The sequence below is a fragment of the Chiroxiphia lanceolata genome, chromosome 10 (assembly GCF_009829145.1).
Source record: "Chiroxiphia lanceolata isolate bChiLan1 chromosome 10, bChiLan1.pri, whole genome shotgun sequence".
Lineage (NCBI taxonomy): Eukaryota > Metazoa > Chordata > Aves > Passeriformes > Pipridae > Chiroxiphia > Chiroxiphia lanceolata.
The window spans coordinates 10,570,411-10,583,895 of record NC_045646.1 but is presented as its reverse complement, the minus strand read 5'-3'; the positions used below and the strand labels follow the sequence as shown (position 1 = coordinate 10,583,895).

At 51.1% G+C, this 13,485-nt stretch overlaps 1 protein-coding gene across 1 annotated transcript; it reads left to right on the top strand.

The window, feature by feature from the left end:
• The first annotated feature begins 8,416 nt into the window (after positions 1–8,416).
• Positions 8,417–10,093, top strand: SST (somatostatin). Its single transcript, XM_032697888.1, has 2 exons — positions 8,417–8,629; positions 9,576–10,093. The coding sequence occupies exons 1-2, from the start codon at positions 8,492–8,494 to the stop codon at positions 9,786–9,788; spliced, it is 351 nt and encodes a 116-aa protein (XP_032553779.1). The 5' UTR covers positions 8,417–8,491; the 3' UTR covers positions 9,789–10,093.
• The last annotated feature ends 3,392 nt before the right edge of the window (positions 10,094–13,485 follow it).

Here is a 13,485-nt window from a genome sequence, read left to right as displayed (position 1 = left end):
GTGACCAGACCTTGTTCTCTGTGCAGGCAACCCAGAAGCCCTGTGCTGGTGAGGGATTGCAAGTTTCAGAAAAGCAAAGAGCCTCATGCAAAAAGTTTCTCTGAATTATACAGGCAGGACTGGCTGGAGCCAGTGTGTGGAACCCGGCCACAGCTCAGCATGGCCTGGGGTGGGGTCTGAGCTGCATAGGGCTGGCTTCATTTTTAGTTTCATTAATTCATGGATAATTTTGGTGCAGGGCTAGGGTGATTATTTACAATGGGGGGACTTGGAAGCACCAGCAGGAAGGGAAGGGCCTGGCTGTTTTCAGGGTCAGGAGGGGCTGCAGTAGGGAGGAGCTAGAGATGAAGAGGAGGATGAGGTTTTCAACACACCATGGGACAGAGGTGGACATGAGACAACCAACGCAGGCCTGCATGGTAGGGAAATGCCAGGAAGAGGGGGAGCCAATTGGCAGTGCTGCTTTGCAGGACCCTCTCTGCTCTTACTCAGCCTTCTGGAGGTTGCAGTGGGAAGAGATGACTATTGCTGGCATTATCTGAACGTGTTTAGGGCCAAGAGCTATGAAGATGCTTTTGGACCCCATGGGTGGGATCATGATGACCAATAACAGCGATGATGTTCTTAGAGACGTTTCTCCTAAAGGACTGTCTTGCTTAACATAGCCTCTGGATCGGACAGGCTGCTGACTTGGATAGAGTGGCTGGTCATCATATTTGTGAGCTTGCTACTTTTGGGTCTACTTGGTCTTTTTTATGATGGACATATTTGAGCTCTTGCTTTAGGTGCTCATCTAAAGGTAAAGCAATTGCCTTCTCCTGTTTGCCTCTAAATAAACATATTGCTTCAGGCAGAAAATTAAAATCCCTCTACTCTGCTCTTGTGAGACCCCACCTGTGGGTCCCTTGTGTTCATCCAGCTCTGCGGCCCCCACACAGAATGAAAGTCATTGACCACTTAAGCTGATCACAGGGCTGGAATACCTCTCCTGTGAAGACAGGCTGAGAGAGTTGGGGCTGTTCAGCCTGGAGAAGAGGAGACTCCAGGGAGACCTTATGGCACCTTCCGGTATCTAAAGGGTGCCCACAAGAGAGCTGGAGAGGGACTTTTCACAATGACATGTAGTGATAGCACAAGGGGAAAATGGCCTTAAGCTGAAGGAGGGTAGATTTAGCTTAGCTATTAGGAAGAAATTCTATTCTGTAAGGGTAGTGAGACACTGGAACAGATTGCTCAGAAAAGCTGTGGATGCTCCATCCCTGGAAGTGTTCAAGACCACTCTGGATGAGGCTTTGAGTAACCTGGACTAGTGGAAGGTCTCTCTGCCCCATGGCAAGGAGTTGGAACCAGATGATCTTTAATGTGCCTTCCAAACTAAAACATTCCATAATATTATGACCCCCAGCTCCTCTGGCTTGTCTCCCAGTAGACCAGTTCTGCTGGCACATGAAGAACCCCCCAAAAAGGCAAGGGCTGAGCACTGAGCTGGACCCAGCCTCTCCCTCCTGCTGTTTGATTTGGCCAGTCAGGATGGCTACCTGGCAGCCTGCAGCAAGCGCCTGCCTGCTCTGGGGTAGGCTTTTCATGGAGTGAAGTCTTCCCAAGCACCCTTCTGGGCAGGAGCCTATTGCTCACCCCACAGGCAGAGCCCAGCACGAGCCCTCACCAGGTTATTTGTGTTAGACAAAGGGTGGTGGAAAAATGACCACAAATGGGGCATTACCTAAGCACTGAGAATAGCAAAACTTGCTTTCCCACCTTGCTCCCTCTCTTGCTTCCTCTCTCCACTTCTCCCTGGTGGGGTTTAGTAAAGCTAGCTGTCCTCACGATGGGGTTTTGACACACATACTGCTCTCATTTGACACACATACTTATATTTCTCCCCTCTCTGTCAGGAGCTGCTTGCCTTTGAGCTCACTACCTCTCTGGTTACCACAGTTGTCACTTCTGGAAGCGGCTGGGCTGGGCTGACAGCCCCGCTTGCCCCAGACAAGCAGCTGTGTAGCCACGACCTCTATTTCCCATTGACTTGCTCAGCTGCATTTGCAAAATAAATACTGTATTTTCCTGGACCATAGTTTCCTCCTCGTGACAGATTTTAGTTTTTTTTTAAACAGTGATGTCATGGCTTTTCCACGCAGTTCAGCTGAAGCGATAGCAATCTGTGGGGTCAAAGACCTGGAGGCATCTGACACAGATGGTGTGTGGAGAGCCAAGGGAGCCATCACATCCACAACTGCCCTACACCTGTTTTATGCCTGCTTTATACCCACAAACATCTAACAGCTCAGCCCTGCCCATGTCAGTACTGCTGGGTTGTTTGCCCTTGGAAAAACCAGCTCCAGAGGCAGGGTCCTGACAGCCCTTAGAGGGGATGTCGTCACCAAATCCATGAAATAGCTGTCTGCCAGAAAGGCCCAGAAGGGAAATGGGGATTCAAACTTCAGGGGACTGAGCAGGGCTCAAGGAGGGGATGCTTTATTTCTTTTGGCAGCATTGATGAATGAGCCCCCTGAGACTAGCTCAGTTGGCTAGAGTCTGGTGCTGATAATGCCAGGGTTGTGGGTTCAGTCCCTGTATGGGCCATATACTTAAGAGTTGGACTTGATCCTTGTGGGTGCCTTCCAACTTCTGTGAGTTCGTGACCCCTCGGGGCCGCGGCCAGGGCCTGGGACGGGTCGTTCCGCTGCATTCTGCCGAGTCTCCACAGGAGGGCAGTGGAAGACGGAGTTTAAGCAAAGAGACCTGGAATTACGGAATTATTTGGATTGGAAGGGACCTTAAAGATCATTCAGTTAGAACCCCTCTGTCGCAGGGACACCTTTCACTAGATCAGTTTGCTCAAAGACTCATCCAGCCTGGCCTTGAACACTTCCAGCGATGGAGTATCCACAGCTTCTCTGGGCAACCTATTCCACTGTATTACCACTTTTACAGTAAAGAACATCTTCCCAGTATCTAATCTAAATTAACCCTTTTTCAGTTTAAATCCATTCCCCTTTATTCTATCACTATGTGTCCTTGTAAAAAAGTCCCTCTCCAACTTTCTGTAATCCCTTTTAGTTACTGGAAAGTGCCCTAAGTTCTCACCAGAGCCTTCTCTTCTTTGGGCTGAACAGAGCCAGTGTTTATAGAAGACAGCTATATTCAGAGATAAAGCAGATTCCAGTGTTATTTCCGGATTTCATGGTTTTGTGTGCTCACCCATCTTTACCCATCATCTCTTGCCTTAAGCTTCTAACTCCTTACAGCACAGGCAGCACCTGTCTGTGCAGTCCCTGATAGCCCCACCATGACTCCTGGAAGCCACTGCAGTAGTACAGGTAAATACCCCAGTATTTAACTCTTAGATCAGCCTGTTCAACTCTGCTTCTGAATGTGTTTGTGCTGATTGTTTCCTTGTCTTTGCCTTTCTGCTTCCCTTCTCCTTGTCTTCTCCTTTCCCCTTTCCCTCTCTCAGCCCTACAGACACCATGGAAGTATCCTAGGTGCCTGAGACTGGGAATGAATCTCACGTAGCAGCATCAGAAATCCTGAATACAGCTTGGGCTCTTAGGCAGACACATTTCAAAAATTAGATAGTAGGATCCCTCCTCTGTGAACCTCCACGGCCTGACTTCCCTCTCTCTTTGATACCTGGAGCAGAAATCCCAGAGGCCTGCAATTAATGGAGAGTCAAATTCTTTTCAATTTGTGCTCCCAAGTATTATTCTAAAAACAGAAACCTCTCAGGTTGTTGCAAGTCCCTGTACAATACCAACATCGCTGCTCTAAGCACTGCCCGTTCCAGGGACACATGGTACACAGTGTGAGTCTCTTTCCCTTACTGAGCTCTTGTTTTTCATTATTGCTCAGTCATGACTCTTCCTCCACTCATCTGTATCTCCTGGGGCAGCATCACCCCTAAGCAAGCAGGAACCTCTCTATTAGGTTTTCAGCAAGCTGATAGAGCTGTGGGGCTGTGGCAGCTTCAGCATTGCCCTGCCTCACCAGCTGCATGCCCAGAGCCAGAATGAGGCATGTCATTGCCCTGGATCCCAGATCACAGCTCAGCTCTACCAGTTAAAGTGCTAGAATATAAGGAAAACAGGTTTTCCCTACTGGCAAGATAGTGATCTGTGACAAAACTGTCCTGCTTGCGAAAGCTGAACTGAGAGAGTGTGGAGAGAATTTTGAAGGTGATAGCGAGGGAGGTGAGGTTTGATGGGAGCCAGGCTGGCGGCTGCAGTGACAGCAGAGGGCACGCTTTGCTGGTACAGTGCTGAGCACACAGCCTGTGCACACAGTCCAGGGCATTGCTGGACTACTCTGGACCTGTGGAGCAAGCTGGAAACATGGGGACAAGGAATCAGTCACAGGAATTCAATGCAATTTAAGCATCTGCAAAACCACATTCCCCACAGTACTGTGGCAGAAAGCAAGGAACAGAACTGCTTTCACCACAGCCAAGTGGATGATGGATTTATCTGGCTGGGGAATGAATGTACAAAAATTCAGAGCACACTGGTCCCACAGAGCATCTGGGGGAGAGGGAACCGATAAGTCAATCTGCAACCTACTTGCCGTGCCATACCTGCAGCAGAGTCATAAAACATCTGGAGGTCTGCCCTTACCCCTTCCCCAGGAGTCCTTTGTGGGAGACAATCTGAAGTCGTATGGACCAGATGGACTTCCCTTTTCCACTACCTCATTGCTGGTTCCTTCAGGTCAGCACAAGGTGATTTTCTGAGCCAAAGCTTGTGGTATTTTTCTTCTAGATTTTCTTTGAAATGGAACGTAAAAACTTTTCAAATGGAGAACATCGGAGTGATTCTCAAAATCACTACCTGAGAATTTTGGTCCATTCAACATTCTATCCATCAACAGGGCTCAGATATGATGGGAGTTCAACTTCTCTTCTTTAAACAGACTGAGATGTTTCTAAAGGAACATTAACACCAAAGTATTGTCTCTGGTCCTGCCTCCACCAGCCTCGTAATCTCAGTCAAATCCCAAAAACAGGGAAAAACGAGGTGGATGTCAGAGCTTTCTGATGCTGCTCCTGCTCAGGAGCCAAGTCATTTCCTGGTAAGGCACAGGATCAGAGAGCAGAAAACAAGCACACCCTTGCTTCCCTCAGCTGAGCTTCTGAAATTCAGTGGGACAAACCCAAGACATTTTCCTGTAGTAATATTTTCCCTTTTGCTAGAGGACACTGGTGTAATTCCCCCAGCCTCCCCCAGGCAGATGGGGGAACAGGGGGACAGCGACCCAGCTCCAGTGTTGCATGGAGGAGTGGAATCATAGCCAACCCGGTCTTCCAAATCTTGTCCCCTTGTGACTGGAAGAACCATAGTAGCCAGTGAACATCAAAGCCCAGTGTGACCGTGTGTGCTTGCTTGGAACTAGACTGTAGGGAGCATAACAACTCCAGTAACATTGCTCCTAGCCCAAAGATCTGTTGGGCATTATTGCTCTGCTGCAGGATGCCCTGCACTGCCATATGGCCAGGGAGGGTTGGTAGGGCAGGGCAGGGGTGGATAGATGCAAAAATGAAAAACAAAGTGTGGGTGAAGACAGGGACTAGGAGGAAACAGTTCTGGGCTGAAAGTCTTTAGTCGGGCTGATCTCATGGACACAGAGGTGCAGCAGGTAGCAGGAGAAGAATGGGGTTGTGAGCAGCCTGGAGTTGGGCAGGACATCAAGAATGACCTCTCAAAACCCCTTAAATACTCAAGTCTGATATCTTCCCCCATTTTATGACAGCATGACCATACCAGCTTCCTAAAACCATCCCTGCCAGCCTGCCTGGAACCCACCCATCTCAGTTTAAGCTTTGCAACTCTGCAAAATCCCATTAAATGTATCTGAGTCCTGATGGCCACACACAAAATTGTCAAGCAACAATAAAAATGGAGAGCTTACCAAGGAGGTTGTTCCTGCACTGTGCCAACTCCTACAGTTCTCATCTCCATGTTAGTGTACAGGTGGGTTCTAAGGGTGCTGAAATGTAGCACAGTTTTCCATCCTATGCAGCAGTCCAAGGCTGCACTCCAGCCCATTGCAAAGCCCTGGGAAATACAGATGCTGAACTGATCCCTGTGGCACATCAGGGCAGATCCATAGCTGTGGCAGCCTAAGGAGCTGGTAGCCATTCCTTCCCACTCAGGAGTGATGGGAGATCCCAGTGCCCCTGTGCCTTTGAGGTGACAAGCTGAATGACAAAAGCAGTGCCAAGTTGGACAGTTCCCTGCTGTTTGGAGTGGCAAGGGGTCATTAGGTAACAGTTTCCAGTAGCCACAAGGGCATCTGAAATAACCCAATGCTGCCTCCCATTTCCATTTCTGCTCCTCTCCAATATTGAACCCAAGAAGACTGCATTGACGTGGGCTGTGGGAGCTGGGATGATCTGGTGGGGAGTTAGAGCCTTTACCAGAGCTGGTCCAGGCTTGCATTGCAGTGTGGAACAGCTGGGTTGTGCTGTGCCAAGGAGGAGAGCCCGGGGGCTACAAAAGAATTCTATTCCCAGTGTAAACAAAAAAAAAATAAAAAATATTGGGAGAGCTCAGCTTACTGCTACTGGTACATTTGGGAAAAATGGGGAAAATACTGTTGCTGGCAGAAACCTTTCCTAGGAAACCTCTCTGCAAGGCAGGCAAGAGAGCCAGGATAGGTTTGATGCCCTGGCATCTGCTGCCTTGGCCATTTGCCATGACCAGGACTGGTTCTGCTACTTTGCCTGCAGGAGGAGAGAGATGCTGGTCCAGCTGCTAACACGGGGACATGGTGGAGAGAAAAGCTCTGGGACTCATGGCCCTTGGGGATAATCTGCTCTTTTTTTGTCCAAATCACTCCCCTTAGCCTTGGCAGGAGCCTGTGTACTGTGCCCGAAGCAAGAGAATGTGTCTGAACCAGAGCAAGGGTTGATTCTTTTCTACCCATTTCCCCAGAGCAAGACCAGTGCTAGAAGACAGTGTCCTAGGAGTGCAGAGCTTGGCCTTGTAGAGTCAGGCAGCCATGGAAAAACTGGCTGTAAAAGCAGAACAAATAAACCCAACACTCAGGGTCTCCTGGGATACAAATGAAGGCTTATTCTCTCATGGTTCTCATTAATTTTGCTCCTCAATTTGGGAAGGATGCAGAGAATGAAGGCTACGTGTGGCTGCAGACGTCTGCACAAAGGAAGGGAGGCACCATCCAGGGAGGGCAGTGGCAGTCCAGCCCAGAATTCTGCCTGGTCTGGAACCAGCAACCAGCACCAATTCCTCTTGTCTGACTGTAAAGCAGAGAAGGAACACCCTGGTTTATACTTCATGCTCCCAGGTCAGCCTCAGCAAACCCAGCCAGCGACACCAGGGTTGAAGGAAGAGCAGAGGACTCACATTAATTCAGCGTGAAACAAAATGTCATTTTGGAGATTTCTGGAGATCTTTGTGCAGCACCTAAATTCTTGCCCCCACAAATCTTTGACTTTCCTCAGCTGGAAACTGAGATGGGACAAATCCTGATATCCCTTTTTTGGTTAGCAGTAGAGCCCCTTTCTTGCACATCCTGCTTCTGCTCCTGCCACTTGGGGGGGTTGAAGCAGCTTTTCCCGATGTGGGCACCAGCCAGGGGAAAAGGGGAAAAGTTGGAGGAGTGGGGGAGACTGGCCATCCCAGAGGGACAGGTGCATCCCTCACGGGACCAGCAGGTCCAATGACCCTGAGGTAGACACAGGGGTCCCCGCAGGCTCAGCCAGGGAAAAGCACTCCCCGACCGAGGCACCGATTTGTCATCGCTTCCCCGAGCTGCAGAGCCATGGCAGAGCCGGGGCACTCTCCGGGAGGCACCCGCTGCCTCCGGAGCTGCCCGTTGGAGAGAGCCTGGGCAAGGACCGATAGCCAGAGAGACCCTCAGGGGCCGGGGAGACTGAAAGGACCCTCGGGGGCACCTCAGTCCGCGCCACTCCCTGCAAGATCCGGGGGCAATCCACCCTTAAGGGGATCCTTTCCAGTTCCCCGGACTCTGCAGTCATTTCTTACCCGACGGGGCGGGACGGTGCACTGGGGCGTGGGGCTTTAGTAGAGGGACTGCTGAGGGGCTCAGACCTTCGGCACAGAGGTGGTCGATGCACAGCCGGGACCCACCGCCGCCGCGACGGGGGACTTGTGTCTGGGGAGGAGGGAGCTGACAAGCAGGGTCGGGAGCTCCGGAGGGGTGGTGATTTGGGGACAAACGCGCCGGGGGACGGGGGGCGGCCGGAGAGCTGGAATTCGAGGGGCATCGAGGATGCTTGGGCCGGCCTCGGGCAGAGCGGAGCATCCCCAGTCCCGTCCCCCCCTCCCGCCCGGTCCCGGGTAGAGATCCACCCCCGGCGGCGTGGGGCGAGGGGGGCGCCCCCGCCTTGACGTCAGGAGAAGGGTTTATAAAGGCGGCGGGCGGCGAGGAGATCCCCAACGCCGGAGCCGAGCCGCAGCGGAGCCGCCAGCGCCTCCCCGCCGCCGCCTCCTGCGTCCGACCCGCCGACGAGATGCTGTCGTGCCGTCTCCAGTGCGCCCTGGCCCTGCTCTCCATCGCCCTGGCCCTCGGCACCGTCTCGGCCGCCCCCTCGGACCCGCGGCTCCGGCAATTCCTGCAGAAGTCCCTGGCTGCTGCCGCCGGGAAGCAGGTGAGAGCCCCGCGACGGGACGGACACTCTGGGTACCCCTCGGGCACCCCGCTGGGCACCCCGAAGGCCCTGCTGCAGACTCCCGCTTCTCCTCCAGAGAACCCCCTGGTTCCCCGCTGCAGAGCGCCTGGCACTCCTGCTGCAGACCCCTCCAGTTCCTCACTAGACATCCCAGTACCCTCAGTGCAGACCTCCAGTTCTTCACCAGATTTACCCAGTGTCCCCATTTCAGATGCCCAGTTCCTTGCTGCAGATCCTGGTTCCCTGACAGATCCCCTGGTTCCCCGCTGGGGCTGACCCAGCGGCAGACTGGGCAGCTGGGGCTGGGAGGTGAGACAGCCCAGCTGGGAGCTGGTGGGGAATGAGGAGCTGATGCTGCTGGGGCAGGTGGCAGAGCCCCTGTTGAAGCTCTCCAGGGTTTTTCTGGGTCACTGAACTAAGGCAGCTGCCCCAGTGCATAGGAGGATGTCCTTATCCATGGTAGGGGACAGCCAAGGCTTGGAGGGACACGAGAAAAATAAGTCCCAGTGAGACAGTGACTCGATTCAACCTCCCCTGTCAGCTCGCCCAAAGATTTTTCCTGTGTTACTTTAGCAGCAGCCCCATGGCATCCTTTCTGAGTAGGGCACTGTGTGCTGGAGCAGTGGGAAGGGAAGGGCAAGTGATGTGGGGCTTGGATGAGTCCATTCCCTGTCACAGACAGAGCAGCAGTCTCTGCCCCACACCATGTACATGTCAGTGCTCTTCTGCTCCGCTTTATTTCACAGATGCAGCTGCTGCGTAGGAGCTGTCGGGCTGGGCTCTTTGGAAAACCAGGGCTCCCCTTCTCCTCCAGCATCCTGAATGTCTCTAATCTGGGCACAAAGGGACAGAGTAGTGAGCCCTCAAAAGCCAAGGAGTAATTGTGGTCTCTCTACCTCTCCCTTTCTCTCTCTTGTCTCCCAAGGAACTGGCCAAGTACTTTTTGGCAGAACTGCTCTCAGAGCCAAGTCAGACAGAAAATGAAGCCCTGGAGTCTGAGGACTTGTCCCGAGGGGCTGAGCAGGATGAAGTGAGACTGGAGCTGGAGCGCTCGGCTAACTCAAACCCCGCTCTGGCACCCCGGGAACGCAAAGCAGGCTGCAAGAACTTCTTCTGGAAAACTTTCACATCCTGTTAGCTTTTGAAACCCATCTCTCCACCCCATCCATCCCTGCCTTCTTCCTAGCCCCTTGCCCTGAGCAGAACCTTCACCACAAGAGGCGAAGACTGTAAATACACAATCCACAGTTATGGTGAAATTAAACAAACAAGGAAAATTTGAGTTTGATTTCCACTTGTTTTAATAAAACTTTCTGTTCCAATTGTACATGATACGCTTGAGTTGTGATTTCTGACTAGTTCTTTAATGACATGCACTCCGCAACTCTTTCAAATGTACTATTTTTAATTCTCTGTTGCAATAAAGTTTATGTTTCAAACGGTGATGCTGAGGCTCAGTGTCAATGAGAAAACCTAAGTAACTTCTCATGCTGCTCATTTTTGAAATGTCACCTGTCTCAGGGCAGCAGCAGCAAACACCATCCACATCCACACATAGGAACACACACAGGGTATCTCTTAATCTGATATTTTTTCTGTGGTCTTACTAAAGGATCTAGAGTTACAGTGGTGTTTTAGATATCAAATCCCTGCAATTGTGGCTGAATCAAGTCTGTATCACTGGCACTCCTAGTCAGTCTAGAGGATTTACACCCATCACCAGAGGCATCACTATAAATCACAGCTGTGTATTCCAAGGGACAGGGATGATAAAAGTGGTTCACCATACAAATTTGCACCACACATCTTATTCCTTCCTCAGCCACAAACACTGAAAGGTTTTCTTATCTGGCATATATTACTCCTTGCAGCATCTCTGACAAACACTGCTTCTGGGATTCCTCAGAGAAGTTTTCCTTTGTTCTGCTGCGCAGGGAGAGGTTTTGCATCCCTGTAAAGCTGAGATGTTAACCCTACGCCATCGTCCCCTCTTCATCTAATAAACTAGTCACAGCAGTTTTTCTACCTACCTCATCATCATTAAAGGCAATATTAAGAGGTTCAGCAGGGTAGGAGATATCAGAGGAAAGACATTCTTCTCTTAAGGGAAGAGAAATTCTTCATGCTTTTACAGAGTCTTTGCTTTCTGGCCATGCTGGTTTGTGACATACACTCACAGGTGAATTGGAGCCATACATTCTGCACAGGGGACAAGTGCCACTTTGATGAGAAATTCATCCTTCAGGATTAAAGGTAACAAATATTTTGTAGCCATCATATGTGAAAGAAAAATTAAAAATGGAGTATCTTAGAGATGTTAATGGGTGGAAGGTTGAGCAGGACCCCAGTGGGGGTGGATTGCCCAGCTGAATGCATGTTAAATTGTCTCTGGTCTGTACTGAGTGTAGCTCTCTGTGGGGTATCATTCTTGATGGCTCATATGGACTCTTGCTTTTATTCTTAGTCTGCACTCCTCTCCCTGTGGGTAGGGGGTTGTTAGACTCCAGCTGGGGGAAAGGTGAATCCTTTGCTGTTGGGAACTATAGCAGTGCCAGCGGGAAATCCCAGCCCTGCCATGCTCACTCCCTGCAGAGCTCGGCTGGGCTGCTCTGCAGACGACTGGCAACAGGCGAGAGCAGCGAGAATGTTCACAGGGAGGGGACCTGCTGGTATCAACGCTGAGGGAGCCAGTGGCAGGATTGGATGCTGCCCTCCCTCCCTGGAACAGGGCAGCAGTGGCTGTCGCCTGTAGCAGGCTGGGCTAAGGTCTACTGCTAGATCCTGCACTTGCTAGAGAAGACTTGGTGTGACATGATCCTGTGTCTCCCCAGCTCCTGTGAGCCTCCTCTCCTCCTTCCCTGTAAGTGGGATAGGTTTTGTGGTGTGACCTGGGGAAATGCTCAGCCCTCAGCCTCCCCTGCCCTACACACAGTGCCGTGGGGTCAGGGCTCTGCCCTCTCTACCGGAGCTGGATGCATTGCACACTGGGCAGGGAACGGTGATCCTCCCGGCACTTCAGGAGGACAGAGGGAGAGCCTTGCCCTTTTCCACCCCCTGTATTTCTGTAGCTGGTGCAGCTGTGGAGGGTGCAGGATTATCGCACCCTTGGGAGAGGGACAGGGCTGGCACTGTGCAGGGGAAAGCCTCCAAAAAGACATTTGAGAAGTGTAGGTAATGCAGATCAATTCTCAGCCCTAAAAGCAGGCAGGGTGAGAATAGGACCCCAACTGAAAGTGTGGAGACAGACTGTGTGAAGAGTGAGCAACAGTCCTAGTTCACATCTGATTCCTGCATTGCTGTGTAGTGTCAAGGGAGCAGATTTTAGGGAATCTAGTAAAGCAGACACCTCCTCATCCCTGGCTGCTCAGTCCTCTGTTGACTGAGCTTCCTTTTAGCTTTCAAAAACCAGCTGATTTTTCGATGCTGAGACAGCCTCAAGAGAGCGGCTACAGGAACAGGAAGGGGGTGGAGGTGCCAGGGGCTTGAATATTCTTATGCACTTAGTCCATCTTTCATGGGATATAAATAGACCACTACTCGCCTGAGGCTTTTCCCCTTGTTCATAACGCTCAACCAGTGCTTCTGAAAGGAATTTAATCCTGCCAATTGCTGGAGTGAAACATCCCAAATAGGGATGAGGATGATCCTCAAGCACAAGCAGGAATTAAAGACGGTGATTCACATGCTACAGCAGCCTGTTTCAATACAGCTGACGGCACAACACGGCATGGCAGCTTCTGGGAAGCTTAATGAAGATATACTGGTGGAGGCACATGCAAATGTCCTCAGTTCAGAGACAGAAAGACAAATCTGCTCCTTCTGTCAGCTCAGGAGTTCCTGGAGTCTGGAGACCCGGTTTCTAAGGCATTAAATACAGTATCACTCCATGTAACTGTACTGCGGCAGCTCCAGCAATCCCAGGTGCCGGGAGCTGTACAAACACAATGCAAGAGATGGCCTTGCCATGCTGAGCTAGAAAGACTAGAAAGACAAAGATTTATTGTTTCTCTTTGAGAGGTGAGAGTTATGGGCTAAAGATATTAAATGGCTATATTTAATCCCTAGACACACAGTCATGGAACAGTGTTCCAGGCTGGGAACACTCTGGCTGGGCAAGGCTGACTCTGGGATGAGCACATAGGTATGGTCAGCTTCTCCAGGCCAGAGCTACCAAAGGCGAGAGTAGTTCTTGTAAGAGGTTTCCAGGTGACATTCTCTGCAGGTCAGAGCCAAGGCTCCATGGAGAAACAGCCTCAGCAAGGGTCTGGGGGAGGTTAGGGGCTGCGATGATCCACACTCGGCTGATTCATCTCCCCTCCTGCACTTGGTGCCACAGGCAGACCCAGAGCAATCCCACTCCAGCAGGTACCTTCAACCTGGTGATTCATCTGAGGCAGTGCAGGGAAATGTCAGTGAGGAACCACATAAAGGCTGGAATCTGCTGCCTGAAGAGTTGTTTTTATTGAAAACCAGAAAAAGTTGTTTAAGGCCTGGAAACACACATTCTCTGTTGGAAGTCAGTGAGGAGCTTCCCAGCCATCCCCAAAGGCAAAGCATCTAGTGATGCCAGGAGGTGTCTCTTGGTCTAGCAAGCAGGCTGGGATTTATTTTTTTTTATGTGCAGCCCAAATTGGTAAAAAAGGCAAGTCTGCCTTGGTCCAGAAGGCTTGTTGGTGACTGATAGTGATCCTCACTGTGGTGCAGATGTGTGGGACCCAGATTTCATTGCCTGGGTCCACTCTGGCACCAGCTCACTCCTTTTGGCTCCGCAGAAATGACCAAGAGCCTGGACCCACGGGCACAACTATCCTCCACCCAGAACAGCCCATAAGATG

Bases quoted from the DNA above. Each gene is read 5' to 3' on its own strand.
- SST (XM_032697888.1), top strand. From the start codon at position 8,492: ATGCTGTCGTGCCGTCTCCAGTGCGCCCTGGCCCTGCTCTCCATCGCC. The intron at 8,630-9,575 runs GTGAGAGCCCCG...TTGTCTCCCAAG, and splicing joins CTGCTGCCGCCGGGAAGCAG to GAACTGGCCAAGTACTTTTT.